The sequence below is a fragment of the Setaria viridis genome, chromosome 9 (genome assembly GCF_005286985.2).
Source record: "Setaria viridis chromosome 9, Setaria_viridis_v4.0, whole genome shotgun sequence".
NCBI lineage: Eukaryota > Viridiplantae > Streptophyta > Magnoliopsida > Poales > Poaceae > Setaria > Setaria viridis.
The window spans coordinates 36,945,518-36,961,009 of NC_048271.2; the positions used below are offsets into that span (position 1 = coordinate 36,945,518).

The 15,492-nt window shown below is 46.4% G+C and overlaps 2 protein-coding genes across 2 annotated transcripts; both read left to right on the forward strand.

Annotated features, from left to right (window-relative positions):
• Positions 1 to 2,572: 2,572 nt before the first annotated feature.
• Positions 2,573 to 7,684, forward strand: LOC117837099 (ARF guanine-nucleotide exchange factor GNOM). Its single transcript, XM_034716685.2, has 2 exons — positions 2,573 to 3,431; positions 3,829 to 7,684. The coding sequence occupies exons 1-2, from the start codon at positions 2,694 to 2,696 to the stop codon at positions 7,375 to 7,377; spliced, it is 4,287 nt and encodes a 1,428-aa protein (XP_034572576.1). The 5' UTR covers positions 2,573 to 2,693; the 3' UTR covers positions 7,378 to 7,684.
• Positions 7,685 to 12,068: 4,384 nt separating this feature from the next.
• On the forward strand, positions 12,069 to 13,569 carry LOC117839404 (expansin-B6). The gene is made up of 3 exons (XM_034719727.2): positions 12,069 to 12,305; positions 12,437 to 12,546; positions 12,806 to 13,569. The coding sequence occupies exons 1-3, from the start codon at positions 12,152 to 12,154 to the stop codon at positions 13,337 to 13,339; spliced, it is 798 nt and encodes a 265-aa protein (XP_034575618.1). The 5' UTR covers positions 12,069 to 12,151; the 3' UTR covers positions 13,340 to 13,569.
• Positions 13,570 to 15,492: the final 1,923 nt, after the last annotated feature.

The following is a 15,492-nucleotide window of genomic DNA, read 5'->3' on the forward strand; positions in this document are numbered from 1 at the left end:
GAGGAAGGCGATTGATGTCATAAACCGGCGGCTGTGATGCGGGGGGTTGCAATGACGGAGGACATCCATACAAAATTGAATTGGCGATCCCTAACTCCAATTTTTCTTGATGGAAAATCATGCGTAAAAGGTTTGAATGGGCCAATATATGCTCTTCAAATTGCATCTTGATCATTAATATGATAACTTTCAATGGGCTGCCTTTCACCTAGATTATGAGGAAGGCGATTGATGTCATAAACCAGCGGCTGTGATGCGGGTGGTTGCAATGGCAGAGGCGAGGGCACATGATCCACGATTTTTCAACTACCACTCCATCTTCCTCTTGATTCTGTTCTTCCACAAAAGTTTCAACTGGATATGGGGTAGTGTTTGAAGCAGCAGCTGCTGCTACCTTCTTTGCTACGTGTTTTTGAAAAAGAGATGCAATATCTCCGCCTCTCTTCATAATCCAACCATTCTGAGAAAAACAATGTCTATGTAATGTAAGTACGACAACTAACTAGACACTATAGCAAAACAAACATGCAATGATAGAATCATATTTTAAACTTTCGAGTAGAAAACTTACAAATCACAGCCTCACAAGATATGAATTTAAAAATATTGATGGATTGATGGTCTTTTCAATAAACTCACGAATTGAAATAAAAAAATCACTCAAACATAAATAAATAAAAATATTTAAGAACATAAGTTTTTTCAAATAAGAAAAAAATAGAAGATAGATTAATCTTAAACCTCCGTCGCCCGTCGAAACTCTAGGACCAATAAACAAAGTGATGGAGCTTGTCTGATACGTAGCTTCTTGATTGATTCGTGGATCTTGTACCACCTGCAGGCCTGCATACGGCAAACCTCTGATGGCCTCCTGTGGTGGACTGTTAGCTGATTCGTGGGTGGAGACTTACTAATTGATTGAAGCCAATACCAGATGTTGCGTGCCTGTGTCTCCACAATACCACAACTATCTGATGTGAGATGAATCTGCGCTCCGTCTCCGTGGTGGCGTGGCCTGAGTGCCTGACACTTGATTGAAGCCGTGCGCGTGGGTGGGCCCGGTGGGGTATCGTCGACTCGTCGAGGCGGAGGCAAGTTATGGCGTGTAGCCAAATCATTGGGCGTATACTAGGTAAACTGATTGTTGTTTTTTATAAATAAAATATATATTATGTTTCACTTATAGCTGGGCCCACAGGGTATACCCACCCCTGCCACTCGCATTCACGTATTTTTATCAGATTATTCATTTAGTCGTATGAGAAGTGCACATCAACAACAAAGATGTTCTTAGCGATCTCATATATCTGTTCCTATCTCTAGAAGGTGTTTATAGTGTTATGGTATTCGTATGGATGTTTATAGGGTTGAGTATATGTGCATGATGTCTTTCAAATTGTTAAAAAGGAAAAATTAAAATAAGCTTTTGTATAATTACTCTCTGGCCGTTTGTTTTGTCGAATTGAATCTCATTCTAGCAATTGGATTCAATAGGAATTAAATTACATAGAATCAGATTCATTTCAATTTTCTTGTTTGGATGTACAAAGAAACTAATTCTTAGAATTAGATTCCAAATATTGTTTTGAACAGCTTCGAGCTGATGACGGGCAAGGTCCCGTTCGAGGACAACCACCTGCAGGGCGACAAGATGAGCAAGAACATCCACGCCGGCGAGCGGCCACTATTCCTGTTCCAAACACCCAAGTACCTAGTCTCCCTGACGAAGCGGTGCTAGCACGCCGACCTGGACCAGCGCCTACCGTTCGCCTCCGTCTGCCGCGCGCTCCAGTATGTGAAGCGGTTCCTGGTTATGAACCCAGACCAGCAACAGGGCCAGACCGACGCGCCGCCCGCCGACTACCTCGACATTAAGGCGCAGCTGCTGAGGAGGATCCCGGCGTGGCAGCGCGGTGAGGGCACCGCCGCTGCCGCGCGCGTCGCGGACGTGCCGTTCCAGATGTTCCCGTACAGGGCGGTGGAGAGGAAGAAGGCCGCCGGCGCGCACGCCGGGGGCAAGGATAGGGCCTCGGACTCCAGCAGCGAGGGGAACTCTCTGTGCGGCGAGGAGAATGGGGCCAGGGCGGCCATGCCGGACAACGTGCGCTCGCGGAAGAGGGGATGCCGGAGGAGGTTGCGTCGGAGGGGGCGGCGGAGGGGGTGCCAGAGGAGGGGGTGCCGGAGGAGGGGCCGTGGCGTGGGAAGCGGCGGCACGAGGGGAAGGAGTCGGGGGAGTTAGGGTCGGGTGAGAAAACGATTTCCTGTTTTTAGGATTGGAATATGTGGTAGGCAGCGCTAGAATCCTGAGGAATCACTATTTCCAATTTCGAGGATCCAAACATGCTGGGTTTGGAAATCAATTCCAATTCCATCTAATTCTAACAAAACAAACGGGACCTCTGAGTTTTTAGTCCAATTCATAGCAAGACACGGAAAAGAAAGAAGGATGAAAAATTAGCTCACCTAAACAAAAACCCACCCAGAACCCCTAATTTTAATGGAAAAGAAAATATGGGGAAAAAAATAAAAACAACCACACTACTTACAGGAGTTCTTCCAGATCCAGCCCTTGGCTCGCAGTACACCAGACCAGACCAGATCTCAACGTGCCCCCTCTCAGATCCCAATTCCCAAATGCCCTCGCAGTCGTAGCTACACCCCGACCGGCCGACCCCGCGCGCTCGCTCGGATCCATGGGCGGGCTCAGGGCAGCGTCGCCGTCGGGGGCGGGTGCCGGAGCCGACGCGGAGGCGGGATCGGGCCCCGGGGCTCCGTGCGTGGCGATGGCGTGCGTGCTGGCGTCCGAGGTCGCCACGGTGCTCGCCGTCATGCGCCGCAACGTCCGCTGGGCGGGCGTCCGCTACGGTGGCGGCGACGGCGGCGCGGGCGACGAAGAGCACCTCGACCACCCGCTTGTCGCGGGGCTCAAGGCCCTCCGCCGCCGCGCAGCCGCGTGGGGCCACGGCCGCTGGGCGGGCGTCGAGCCGCTCCTCTACCTCCGCCCCTTCCTCGACGTCGTCCGCTCCGACGAGACCGGAGCGCCCATCACGGGTGCTGCGCTCTCGTCCCTGCACAAGATCCTTACCCTCGACCTCGTTGGGCCCGGCGCGCCGGGCGTCGCCGAGGCCATGGGCGCCGTCGTCGACGCTGTCACAGCCTGCCGCTTCGAGGTCACCGACCCGGCGTCCGAGGAAGCCGTCCTGGCGCGAGTCCTGCAGGTGCTGCTCGCCTGCGTGCGCAGCCGCGCGGCGCCGGCGCTGGCCAACCGCCACGTCTGCGCGGTCGTTAGTACCTGCTTCCGCGTCGTGCAGCAGGCTGGGACCAAGGGGGAGCTGCTGCAGCGTGTCTCCCGCCAGACAATGCAGGAGGTTATCCGTTCTGTTTTCTCCCGTCTGCAGGAGATTGATGTCACTGTGGTTTCCGATGAGCAGGTACGATTCGAGCATTGTTATGGTGATTATTATGTTTGCTGTGCTCATGAGCATGCAAAATGTTGCCATACCATTCCTCCCTCTGCTTAATAACTCTACTTACTATGCTTATGACACTGGTCCTAACTCTGAAGTATAAACATGTGAAATGATCCTAGGATTATTTTATCTTCTTAGTTTCAACTAATCGTTTTCATCCTAGCATTATGATCACCTTGCACATGCTGACAGTCTGACACTAAGATCAACTCTTACTTGCCTTTGCTAATCACCTGTAACTGTAAGATACTCGTCATGCTAGTTTGGAAACAAGCTTTTGTTAGTAGGAACTTGGAAGCTTCTTATGTTCCTACACCACATGAAGTGTATTAATGTACTGATAACGTTTGTTCTGCAGTTAACTGGTTGCAAGAACCAGGGTTTGGGTGCTGAGGAGATGGAGAATGGGAAGAGTGACTTCGTGTGCTTGAACAGCTCGGGTGATGAGGTGGGGGATGGATCTGGAGTTGTGCAAGACAAAGCCATGTTGGAGCCGTTTGGAGTTCCTTGTATGGTGGAGATATTGCAATTCTTGTGCTCCCTCTTGAACATAGCAGAAGACATTGATGTGAACCCAAAGATGAATCCAATTGACTTCGATGAGGACGTACCACTCTTTGCTCTGGGGTTGATTAATTCAGCTATTGAGTTGTCAGCTTCATCTATACACAGACACCAAAAGGTGATGGCTTTTGTACAGGATGAATTGTTCCGCAATCTAATGCATTTTGGCTTGTCAATGAGCCCCTTGATCCTGTCGACAGTATGCAGCATTGTTTTCACTCTCTTTTACCATCTGCGCCATGAACTTAAGCTGCAAATAGAGGCTTTCTTCTCATGTGTGATCCTAAGATTAGCACAGAGTAGATATGGTGCAAGTTATCAGCAGCAAGAAGTTGCCCTGGAGGCTCTAGTGGATTTTTGCCGGCAGAAAGAGTTTATGGCTGAGATGTATGCGAACATGGACTGTGATTTGCAGTGCTCCAATATTTTTGAAGAGCTAGCTAACCTTCTGTCTAAGAGTGCATTTCCTGTGAACAGTCCTTTGTCGGCCTTAAATGTGCTTGCTTTGGATGGTTTGGTTGCTGTCATTCAGGCAATGGCAGAGCGGAGTAATAGTGCACCTCAACATCATGAGCAAACAGTGCCAGAAATAAGTGAATATTTTCCTTTCTGGCAGTTGAAGTGTGAGAGTGGTAATGACCCTGATCAGTGGGTTAAATTTGTTCACCAGCAAAAAAGCATCAAGAGAAAGCTAATGGTTGGTGTTGAACATTTCAATAGGGATAAAAAGAAGGGTTTTGAATACCTGCAAGGTGTTCATCTTTTGCCTGAAAAACTTGATCCACACAATGTTGCTCTGTTCTTTCGGTACACACCTGGGTTGGACAAGAATCTTCTTGGGGACTACCTGGGTAATCATGATGATTTCTCCATTCGGGTCCTTCATGAATTTGCTAGAACCTTTGACTTCAAGGAGATGAATTTGGATGCTGCCCTAAGACTCTTCTTGGAAACCTTCCGGCTGCCTGGTGAGTCACAGAAGATACAGAGAATTCTTGAGGCCTTTTCTGAGCGATACTATGAACAGTCACCCCAAATGTTTGTCAATAGAGATTCAGCTCTTGTGTTATCATATTCTGTAATCATGCTCAATACCGATCAACATAATGTGAGGGTTAAGAAGAAGATGACGGAGGAAGACTTTATTAGAAACAATCGCCGCATAAATGGAGGGAATGATCTTCCAAGGGAGTTCTTGTCGGAGCTTTATTATTCTATTTGCCGTAATGAAATCCGAACCATTCCTGAGCAAGGAGCTGGTTGTTCTGAGATGTCTTTCAGTCGTTGGGTTGATCTGATGTGGAGGTCAAAGAGAACATCAATGTATATTGCTTGTGACTCCTACCCTTTTCTTGATCATGACATGTTCTCTGTCATGGCAGGACCGGCAGTTGCTGCTATTTCTGTAGTCTTTGACAATGTTGAGCATGAGGAAGTTCTTACAGGATGCATTGATGGTTTTCTATCGGTGGCGAAATTGGCTGCATTCTATCATCACAATGATGTGCTGAATGATCTCGTTGTGGCACTATGTAAGTTCACCACTTTGTTGAGCTCTTCCTACATTGACGATCCTGTAACAGCTTTTGGGGAGGATACCAAGGCTAGAATGGCAACAGAAGCTGTTTTCACTATAGCAACTACTTATGGTGACCACATACGCAGTGGGTGGAGGAACATAGTCGATTGCATTTTAAGATTGCATAAGATAGGCCTTCTTCCTGGTCGCCTCACTGGTGATACAACTGATGATCAGGAAGCCACTTCTGATTCGTTGCCCAGCAAGCTTGCTTCTTCATCTGCTCCTCCTCAAGTTTTGCCAATTACCACTCCTTGGAAAAGTTATGGACTGATGGGGAGGTTCAGCCAACTACTGTACTTAGATGCTGAAGAACCAAGGTCCCAACCAACTGAGGAGCAACTTGCTGCTCAGAGGAATGCTTCGGAGACTGTGAAGAAGTGCCAAATAGGTACCATCTTTACTGAGAGCAAATTCTTACAAGCTGATTCGCTCTCAAATCTGGCAAGAGCTCTCATTCAGGCAGCAGGCCGACCTCAGAAGATCACCAGCTCACTTGATGATGAAGGCATAGCTGTCTTCTGCTTAGAGCTTCTAATTACTGTCACATTAAACAACAGAGATAGGATTGTTCTTTTGTGGCAGGATGTTTATGAGCACATAACCCATATCGTCCAGTCCACAGTGATGCCCTGCAATCTAGTAGAGAAGGCTGTTTTTGGTCTCCTGCACATCTGTCAGAGGTTGCTTCCTTATAAGGCAAACCTGGTAGATGATTTACTAAGGTCATTGCAGCTGATTTTGAAACTTGATGCCCGTGTGGCTGATGCGTACTGTGAGAACATTACCTTGGAAGTAACACGTCTTGTCAAGGCGAATGCGACCCATATTAAGTCCCAGATGGGCTGGCGAACTATTATTTCCTTACTCTGCATCACTGCACGCCATCCTGATGCTTCTGATGCAGGGTTTGAAGCTCTGGTTTTTATCATGTCAGAGGGAGCACACCTCTCACCTGCCAACTTCATCCTCTCAGTGGAGGCGTCAAGGCAGTTTGCAGAATCTCGGCTTGGGTCCGCAGAAAGATCTATCCATGCTTTAAACCTAATGGCAGATTCAGTGAACTGCCTTACGCGGTGGTCACGAGAGGTTAGAGAAGCTGGTGGAGATGCAGACAGGATATTGGAAGGAATTGCTGAGATGTGGCTGCGGCTAGTGCAGGGTCTACGAAAGGTGTGCGGGGATCAAAGGGAAGAAGTGAGGAACCATGCGTTGTTATCATTGCACAGATGTTTAGTAGTTGATGGAATATTGGTTTCATCTTCAACATGGTTGATGGCATTTGATATTATTTTCCAGTTGCTTGATGAGCTGTTGGAGATTGCGCAGAGTTACTCGCCAAAGGATTTCAGAAACATGGAGGTGTCGCTCTTGCATGCTGTAAAACTGCTATGCAAGGTGTTTTTACAGTCACTTAAAGACCTCTCAGCACAGGGCAGTTTTGGTAAGCTGTGGTTGGAAGTCCTTGACATGATAGAGAAGTTCATGAAAGTGAAAGTGAGAGGGAGGAGGACTGAGAAGCTACAAGAGGCTATCCCAGAGCTACTTAAGAACATACTGATGGTGATGAAAGCTAGTGGGATCCTGTCAAAAACGAGCACCAGTGAAAACAGTTTGTCGGAAGCAACGTGGCTGCAAGTTAACAAGATTGCGCCCTCACTTCGATCAGAAATTTTTCCTGACAATGAGGGTGACAGCACAACTCAAGGTGAAGAAAACAAATTGGATACTCCAGCGCAATCTAACCAAAGCGCTAATCAATAGGGCATTACAGATTCTCTCATACAATCAAGTTAGTTGAGCTGCAGCTGGGTCTTTCAAGGGAGGATTACCTTTCAATTTTTTGTTCCAAAGTTATACACAAATGCATGGCAGTGCTGTCAGTGGACATTAGGGAGAGTAAGCTGGTATATTGTAATTTTCTTAGTTATATATATTATTTTGTTACTGACAAGGTTGCTTTTGGGCTTTATTGTTGCAACTCCAAAGTTGTATGACATGTATATCGTTGCACTGATGATATGTGTTAGCCTTGGGGAATCCATGCTTTTGGCTGTAATTGTTTCGATCACTGCACCTGCGTACTGTGGAAGATTGCTTATAGCAGTAGATCTGAGGGTTTTTCCTTGCTATCATCTGATGTTCCAAAAGTTTCAATATTGATGTGCTTTTTAGTTATTTCATGCAAGTAATTATGCTGGTCCATATGAATCTATTGACCTGTGAATGTGAAAAGGCTGAGAGCATCCAAGGCTTCATTACTCCTACTTTATTCTTTTGTTCTTTTCCTTATGTACCTCCTGCATTCCTTGTTTCATCTCTAATCGTATTTATTTTTAATATGGTCAAATAGGCATGCTGCACTGCTGTTGAAATATGCAAGCATGTTATTATTTTTTCTTTAATGAAATTCTACTTATTTGCAGATTGAAATTTCAGAGTGGTTAGTCGGAACAAACATATTTGGTTTGCAAACTGAAGGATATATCAGACCTTTTAGGATTCAATTTCCGGAAACTGGAATAGTCTGTATTGAATTTGTGGGAAGTTTTGCAGATAGGAAATGTGGTTTAATTTATTCAAGACGCAAAATTCATACTTCCGTAAGTGAATTATAAGCATTTGTTTTGGTTCCTCATGGTTCTGCAGATTCAAGCTTGTTTACATTCTTTGGAGTATTAGAATCCTGCCTTGACCCTGAAACATGAGAAATGTGCATGATCTAATTGCAAGGCTTTCTTTACATATTCACCCAAAGCGTTAATTTGACACAATTTCATGAAAACTTGCAGATATGCAGATAACACAGATAACTAAGATTGCTGAACAACCAAAAGTGCTTATCTTCTTTCCTTAAATGAGAATAAGAGGAACCAAAGGGGTTTTCTTAAAAAAAGAGAGGAACCACTGTGATAAATCATTCTGGATTACTTATTTATTGCAGTCTGCTGATATGTGTTATTAGGCATCCTTAGCACTTCAAGAAACGTTAACTCAAATGACATTTGTTTCAACAACCCTAAGCCTACAGTTTTTACTATTTATCCTAGAAATGCAGCTGTTGGTAGAGTTTTTATTAGTTCATTATTTGAAGGGCGAAAATTATTCTTTGGTTTACTGTGGTTGAGTTGTGGGCGCAATTTTTCGTGTCTATGAATTGAATGGCCAGATACATATTTGTTGTAATTTGTAGGTAACATAGAGTTTCTTATCTAGAATAGCTTTTGTTAGACCATACATAAGCTAGTGAAGTAAGCAAACTTTTGTTGGCCAAGGATGCATCAAGGTACATATGTTACACAGACTTGCAATTGAATTTGATATTTAACACCCAAATTCAATCATGCCCTGCTTTCCTATTAGGAAACTGAAAGATGCACATATGTCTCTGTTCTTCACAAAAGGTTATTCAGAGAAGAATTATAGTGATGCTAATTTTTCTGTTGGACTAGCAACTCATGCGCCCAGAGATTCTGACAATGAAGTATCAGAACCTGTGGTTATTTAATTCATTTTTTCAACTAGATCCTTGCACTGTTAGTAATATTACATTTCACACGGTAATGTACATTGGTACATTACACTTATAATACAACTACTACCATATACAGACTAGCGCATTAAGCTCAGCCTGATTGTAATGTACATCTATGCAGTTCTATAAAGTTGCCTTTGTTGCTTTCTGGATTGCCATTTTAGTTCTTTGTAAGCTGGCTGCCTACAATACTGTTTGTAAGTATAGTTTCATGGATTGCTGGTCAATTAGGGTACCCTTTTAGGTAAAGACAGGCAGTTTATAGTAGCATCTAGATCATACTGTGCCCAACCCATGCACCAATCAGTATATTAGCTGCTCCCTCAAAACATAGACTACGACCGTGTTCCTAACTGCATACCCTTTCTGGGTTGAAGCAGCTGGCTGTGATGATTGGGTAATCATTTGCACATTTAGCGTTTGTGCTCTTCAGGTGCAAGCGACTGGTGCTGTGGTGCAGGCATTCACCCTTTGGGTTGGGGTCACCATTTGCACATTTAGCGTTTGTTTTGGGTTGGGGTAATCATTTGCACATTTAGCGTTTGTGCTCTACAGGGTCTGTCTTATTGGTACCAGGGCAGCAGAGATGTTTTTTTTTTCAGGCTGAGTTGCATGCCAGGCTGTATAGAACTATAGATTATAGAGGCCTGTGATGGTCTCCCATTAGTGATTTCCGGCGTGTTCCCAAAACATGATGAACGGAGCAAGCATGGTATGTTACAGCTCAGGAGTTGGCGGCGGTTGTATATGAGAAGTTCATGTTTGCAGTCTCGGTAACACAAAAGAGCCCTGCTAGAGAAATATGTATCCTTCAAAGTGAACTGAATCAACGCAATCTCTGACCTCTGGGAAGCACCAATCTGGCATCTTTCCATCTACATGGAATGTGCTACTCCGCCCTCCCTGCCCTGCCGCCGGATTGAAAAAAATGTGCTGCCTGTTCACCCAACCAGGGATGCAAGTGGGTAGTGAATTCTGGGTCAGCTAGTTTAGTTCATTTCTCCCCCCTTAATTATGTGCCATGCCATTTTGGTCCATTTTAGCAAGTTTTGGGTCGACCCAAACCCAATGATGACCCAAAATAAGTGGGACTTGCATCCGCATGCCATTTTGGTTCATCCGTGATGACGTAACAGAATTGGTGAAGTGTGGCCAAAATCCGCATGTCAACTATGCAGTCTGGTTCTGATGTATCTTGGCGTGGCGCACGGCACATGCCCTGTCCCGCGGTGGGAATAATTTGGGATGCCACGTTCGATTTGAGTGGCAGTTCAGTTCGGACTCTACTATATTTGTATAAAACTGCGTGGTGAACTCATGAACCTATGCCCGTGTAGTAAAATTAAGTGCGTGTGCCTGAACTGCTAACTCAAAATTGGTGCTCTGCTTACACTAACTTCTTTCTTGCCTTGATGGCAGATGGTCTTGGTTGTTTTCCTCGCATTACTTTCCAGGAGTTCCGTGAAGCTACTTGCAGTATGAGATAGGGTCACATCGCGGTTCTTATACTAAAATATGAGCTGGGAACGGGATGCAACGAAGTGCATGCTGAAGAAAGGACAGGAGCCATGTGAGGTTTGTGTAATCGCGAGGCTATTGCCTCATCATTAGATTGACTTTATGTACGTCTTGCACTCACCCACCTTTTCGTTGACTGCTGGCCGTGGCCGGCCGGCCGGCCACATCTTTGGCTGCGTTTGTCAGCCGAGTCCCCGGGTGACTCGGGCCGCCGTTTGTTTCGCTTGCGCACGCACGCACGGACGCTTGCTGTTATAGGCTAGCCGCCGCGTACGCTACACGTGAGCGACGCCGGCCGCGGCTGCGGACAACGGTATCCTCCTCCGCGCCGCCACGCTAGCTACCAGGCTGCACGCGACATCATGAGCACAACAGTTCTTGCCATGGTGTAGGATCGTGTGGGGATTGCACGGCACTTAGCTTGTTTTAGTCAGATCTATTTGCAATTAACCTGGAACATCTCCTAGAATTAGAAAAGCCCGAAGAAATGATACTACAAAAATCGACGAGTGAACTCGATGAGATGCAGGTATTTGCTCTCGTGATAAGGTAAATGTGATCCACCAATCGTAGAATTCATGGTCACCCGATCAATTCAGTAGCAGCCGTGGGCTGTAACCACCGAAACAGTTCTTAATAGTAGCCACTAGCTTAAGAAAGTCAGGGTCAGACGTATAAGACGTCGATGAGAAGTCTGACGCGCAGCCTTGTTTTCCTACAGTTTCACAGCGTCCTCTCAGTTCACACTACATCTGTAAGTTCGTTGCACGTAACTACCGTAGCATGTATGGCTAGCACAATCGTAAAGGAACAATAATACGGCTATGATGATTGCTTCCCATGATCCAAAGGTTGAATAACGTCCAGGCCGTTTCATCGACCTGCCGGCCGTCCGATTTTTAGTTGCTTGTGCCCGATTTTCCCTTTTCCTAGGCTTGTCATAACTAGGATGGTGATATATGTCGAACTACTGTCGAAATTAGATGCAACTATACAAATTTGTTTGTGTTTCGAGAGAAAAAAAAACAGGGTTATTCTGCTATCATAGAATCGTAGTTTCGTTTACCTAAAGAAATGTTCCGGACTCAGCACCGTAAGATGCATATAGTCCTAAGATGGTCCACTGCCAATCATCGTCGTCAGGGCTTGGTGTACGGTCCGAGCGTACGTCCATGACAAGCCACATAACCGCCAAGACGTGATCGCATTTCGTAACGGCAGGCAGCGCGGTCGCGAGCCGCGTACTCCATTTCGCCTGGTGGCCATGTGACCTTGCACCTCCAACACGGCACGCCCCCGTCGTGCTCGACGAGCCATAGCTGGCGACTCTTGATGCCGATTCGCTCAACCCGGCTTGCACCCTTGCCTATAAATGCACCGGCGATGTCGTCTCCCTATCGATCAACACAACACACAAGTACACAACACATATACGAACACTAATCCCGGGGATCTCTGGTAAGCTGGTACTAGGATCGAGCTGAGATGGCCGCCGCCGTGATCATCTCCTCCGCCAAGGTGGCTGCTGCACTCGTCGCAGTGTTCGCCGTGCTTGCCACGTACGCCGAAGCTGGCGGCTGGCTCCCGGCCAAGGCCACCTGGTACGGCGCGCCCAACGGCGCCGGTCCCGACGACAACGGTATGCACGAGCAGAGCGTGGCCGCGCCCCGGCCGTCGCGAACACGATGCGTGTTGGCGTGCTATCTTTCGCCGTCCCAACAATGCTGTGTGTGTGACTCTCTGTGTGTGGCTGACGTATCGTTTCTGCAGGTGGCGCGTGCGGGTTCAAGCACACCAACCAGTACCCGTACATGTCCATGACGTCGTGCGGGAACGAGCCCCTGTTCAAGGACGGCAAGGGCTGTGGCGCATGCTACCAGGTACTGTATTTCGTCCTGCATGCGAGAATCAGTCAATCTAAACAGTACTAGTAATTAACTGCAGCTGCAGGAGTTTATCTGATCAGTTGATCTGATCGGTCAACCGTAGCAGTAATAATAAGTTAATAACTGTTTTTATATAGTTTCCTCGATATTCACGACATTTGTTGAGTGCCATGTCGTACGTTGAACTCGGGAGGTCAAACTAACCCCTGGCACGTCTTCTCACGCCCTGTCCTCCAATTGAAAAAAAAAACAGATACGGTGCCTGAACAGCACCCACGACGCCTGCTCCGGCAGGGCGAAGCGTGTGATCATCACGGACATGAACTACTACCCGGTGTCCAAGTACCACTTCGACCTGAGCGGCACGGCGTTCGGCGCCATGGCCAAGACGGGGCTCAACGACAAGCTCCGGCACGCCGGCATTCTCGAGATCCAGTTCCGGAGGGTGCCCTGCAACTACAAGGGCCTGAACGTCAACTTCCGCGTCCAGGTGGGCTCCAACCCCAACTACTTCGCCGTGCTGGTGCAGTACGCCGGCAAGGACGGCGCCGTGGTGCAGGTGGACCTCATGGAGACCGACAGCACCACGGGCAAGCCGACGGGGGTGTGGACGCCGATGCGCGTGTCGTGGGGCGCCGTCTGGAGGCTGGACACCGACCGCCCCACGCAGGCGCCCTTCTCGCTGCGCATCCGCAGCGACTCCGGCAAGACGCTGGTGGCCAGCAACGTCATCCCGGCAGACTGGAAGCCCATGACCGACTACCCCTCCAACGTGCAGTTCCCTTAAAACGGCATGCTGCTGCAATCGTCTCAGATCATTGTTTATTCGTCAAAAAATACCGATTCATTGTTTGGTGTTGTCGTTGTACGTACGTGTCTTGAGATGCGTGGGAAATATGGAGGAGGCAACGTGATCTCCCGCCCACGATCTCAAGTTTTGAAATACCATGCTATGTAATGTAATACAGTACTACGTATCAAGTTGTCAGTTCAAGAAAATATATTCAAGTTTGTTCACATGTGCGTGTGCGTGCATTCAGCGCATTCGTACCTGTTGTTACTGGCCGCTATCGTCGGCCTGTTGCCGCGCGGCCGGCCCGTACTGAGCTGCGCTTCCCGTCCGTGGTCTCCGGCCTTGCGTCTGGTTTGCTCCGTGGGCCGTGGCGGCAAGCGGCCGGCATGGTCTTGCGCACGAACGGCGCCGCGGGCTGCTTGCCGAGGTACGCTACGCTCCATGTGAGCAACGCCGCGGCTACCGGACTACGGGCGGCGGCATCCTCTGCTTGCCATGTTGTGACCAGGTTGCATGCAGCACAAGCAGAGCAATTGTGGCCATAATCATAAGACTGAGAGAAGTGTGTAGGACGTCTCCAGCACTGACACTTCAGGGGTCTTTCGAGAAAAAAAAAGAAGTAATCATACTTCAGCTAGATATAAGAAATCTACATTGGATTTTTTTTCCCTTATGTGGCGAAGAGAATAGACAAGGGGAGATGAAAAGCAAGATAACATCTTTCTAAATAAGCAAGTCTGTTCAAAGAGAATTTTCATATTGATATTTCAAAGGGGGAGAATTTCATCAAGAGTGAGAGCGTGCGATTGATGATTGAAATAACCCTTCAATGCATTGTTTTATTTTTTATAGGCAATTTTATTTTTGTTGTTTTACAGGCAACATAAGCAAGAAAGTATTGCATTGGAAATGGTGCACATGTAGTTTCATCTAAATAATAGCATCTTGTGTTGACATGGCATCCTATTTAATGAAATGAAAAACCCATTGAAATTGGCCTAACAGACATAATGGCCTAACAGACATAAGTATTACAAGTTACTCCATAGATTTGGGGCCATGACTATTCAAAATTGCTTATCTTTGCGTGCACACTGTCTCTCATTTGTTCATATTCTAACACTAATATAAACTATTTATAATCTTATGTCCAATAGTGGTATACTTTAGCTACCAATTACTCTAGCTTGTTTTCCCATTCATAGTCTGCATGGTGATACACATAATGCATGTATACCTTGAGTTAGTTTTTTTTTTCTATATTAACAATAGCAGCAATGAGGAATTGGACCTTTTTGGCAGGGCTCCAGATCCTGATTCTCTGGTGGAGTGATTCTCTAGTGTGAAATAGTTTGGCAAGCTAGCTGAGAAGTGATTCCTGAGAAAGAAGATTGTGCTGTAATTGTCCATAGTACCCCTGTCTGCTTGAATTAACGTTTGCTAGACATTTATGTGATACATTTAAGTTAATTTATAGTGATCGTATAACTGTGATTACAAATTCACCATAAAGTATGTAAAGTCCATATGTTAGTTAATAAATAGTTAACATTTGCACATTGAACGGTACAAGCATCATTTCATTTCTACGACCAAACTCATTGGTCCAATATATTACAACCAAAATACCTAAGACTCAAAATAATCCCATACATGGAAGACATTATCCCCTAGATAGAGCAATCGCCCTCGCAATGTCGTTTGGTCCAATGAATTACAACCAAAATACCTAAGACTCAAAATAATCCCATACATGGAAGACATTATCCCCTAGATAGAGTAATCGCCCTCGCAATGTCGTTTGGTCCAATATATTACAACCAAAATACCTAAGACTCAAAATAATCCCATACATGGAAGACATTATCCCCTAGATAGAGTAATCTCCCTCGCAATGTCATCACGAAATCTATCCATGTTTGTATCATTGGGTTGAGAGGTAGATGCATCTGATGCATTTGGAGAAGGGACATGTTCCTTGTATCTTGTTGGTATGGTGGGCATATAATCTGGTCCCGATCACACCTACGAAAATGCTTGTCAAGTGCATGATTTTCACGGATAAATTTATGGAGACACAAGGTAGCCGCAACAATCATCTTTTGTTTGATCATTGGATAGCTAGTCATCTTGAGAAGAACTCTCCA

Excerpts from the sequence above, each read along its gene's own strand:
- LOC117837099 (XM_034716685.2), top strand. The coding sequence starts at position 2,694 with ATGGGCGGGCTCAGGGCAGCGTCGCCGTCGGGGGCGGGTGCCGGAGCC. Across the intron at positions 3,432-3,828 it reads CTGTGGTTTCCGATGAGCAG|TTAACTGGTTGCAAGAACCA; the intron begins GTACGATTCGAG and ends TTTGTTCTGCAG.
- LOC117839404 (XM_034719727.2), top strand. The coding sequence starts at position 12,152 with ATGGCCGCCGCCGTGATCATCTCCTCCGCCAAGGTGGCTGCTGCACTC. Across the intron at positions 12,306-12,436 it reads CGCCGGTCCCGACGACAACG|GTGGCGCGTGCGGGTTCAAG; the intron begins GTATGCACGAGC and ends TCGTTTCTGCAG. Across the intron at positions 12,547-12,805 it reads GCTGTGGCGCATGCTACCAG|ATACGGTGCCTGAACAGCAC; the intron begins GTACTGTATTTC and ends AAAAAAAAACAG.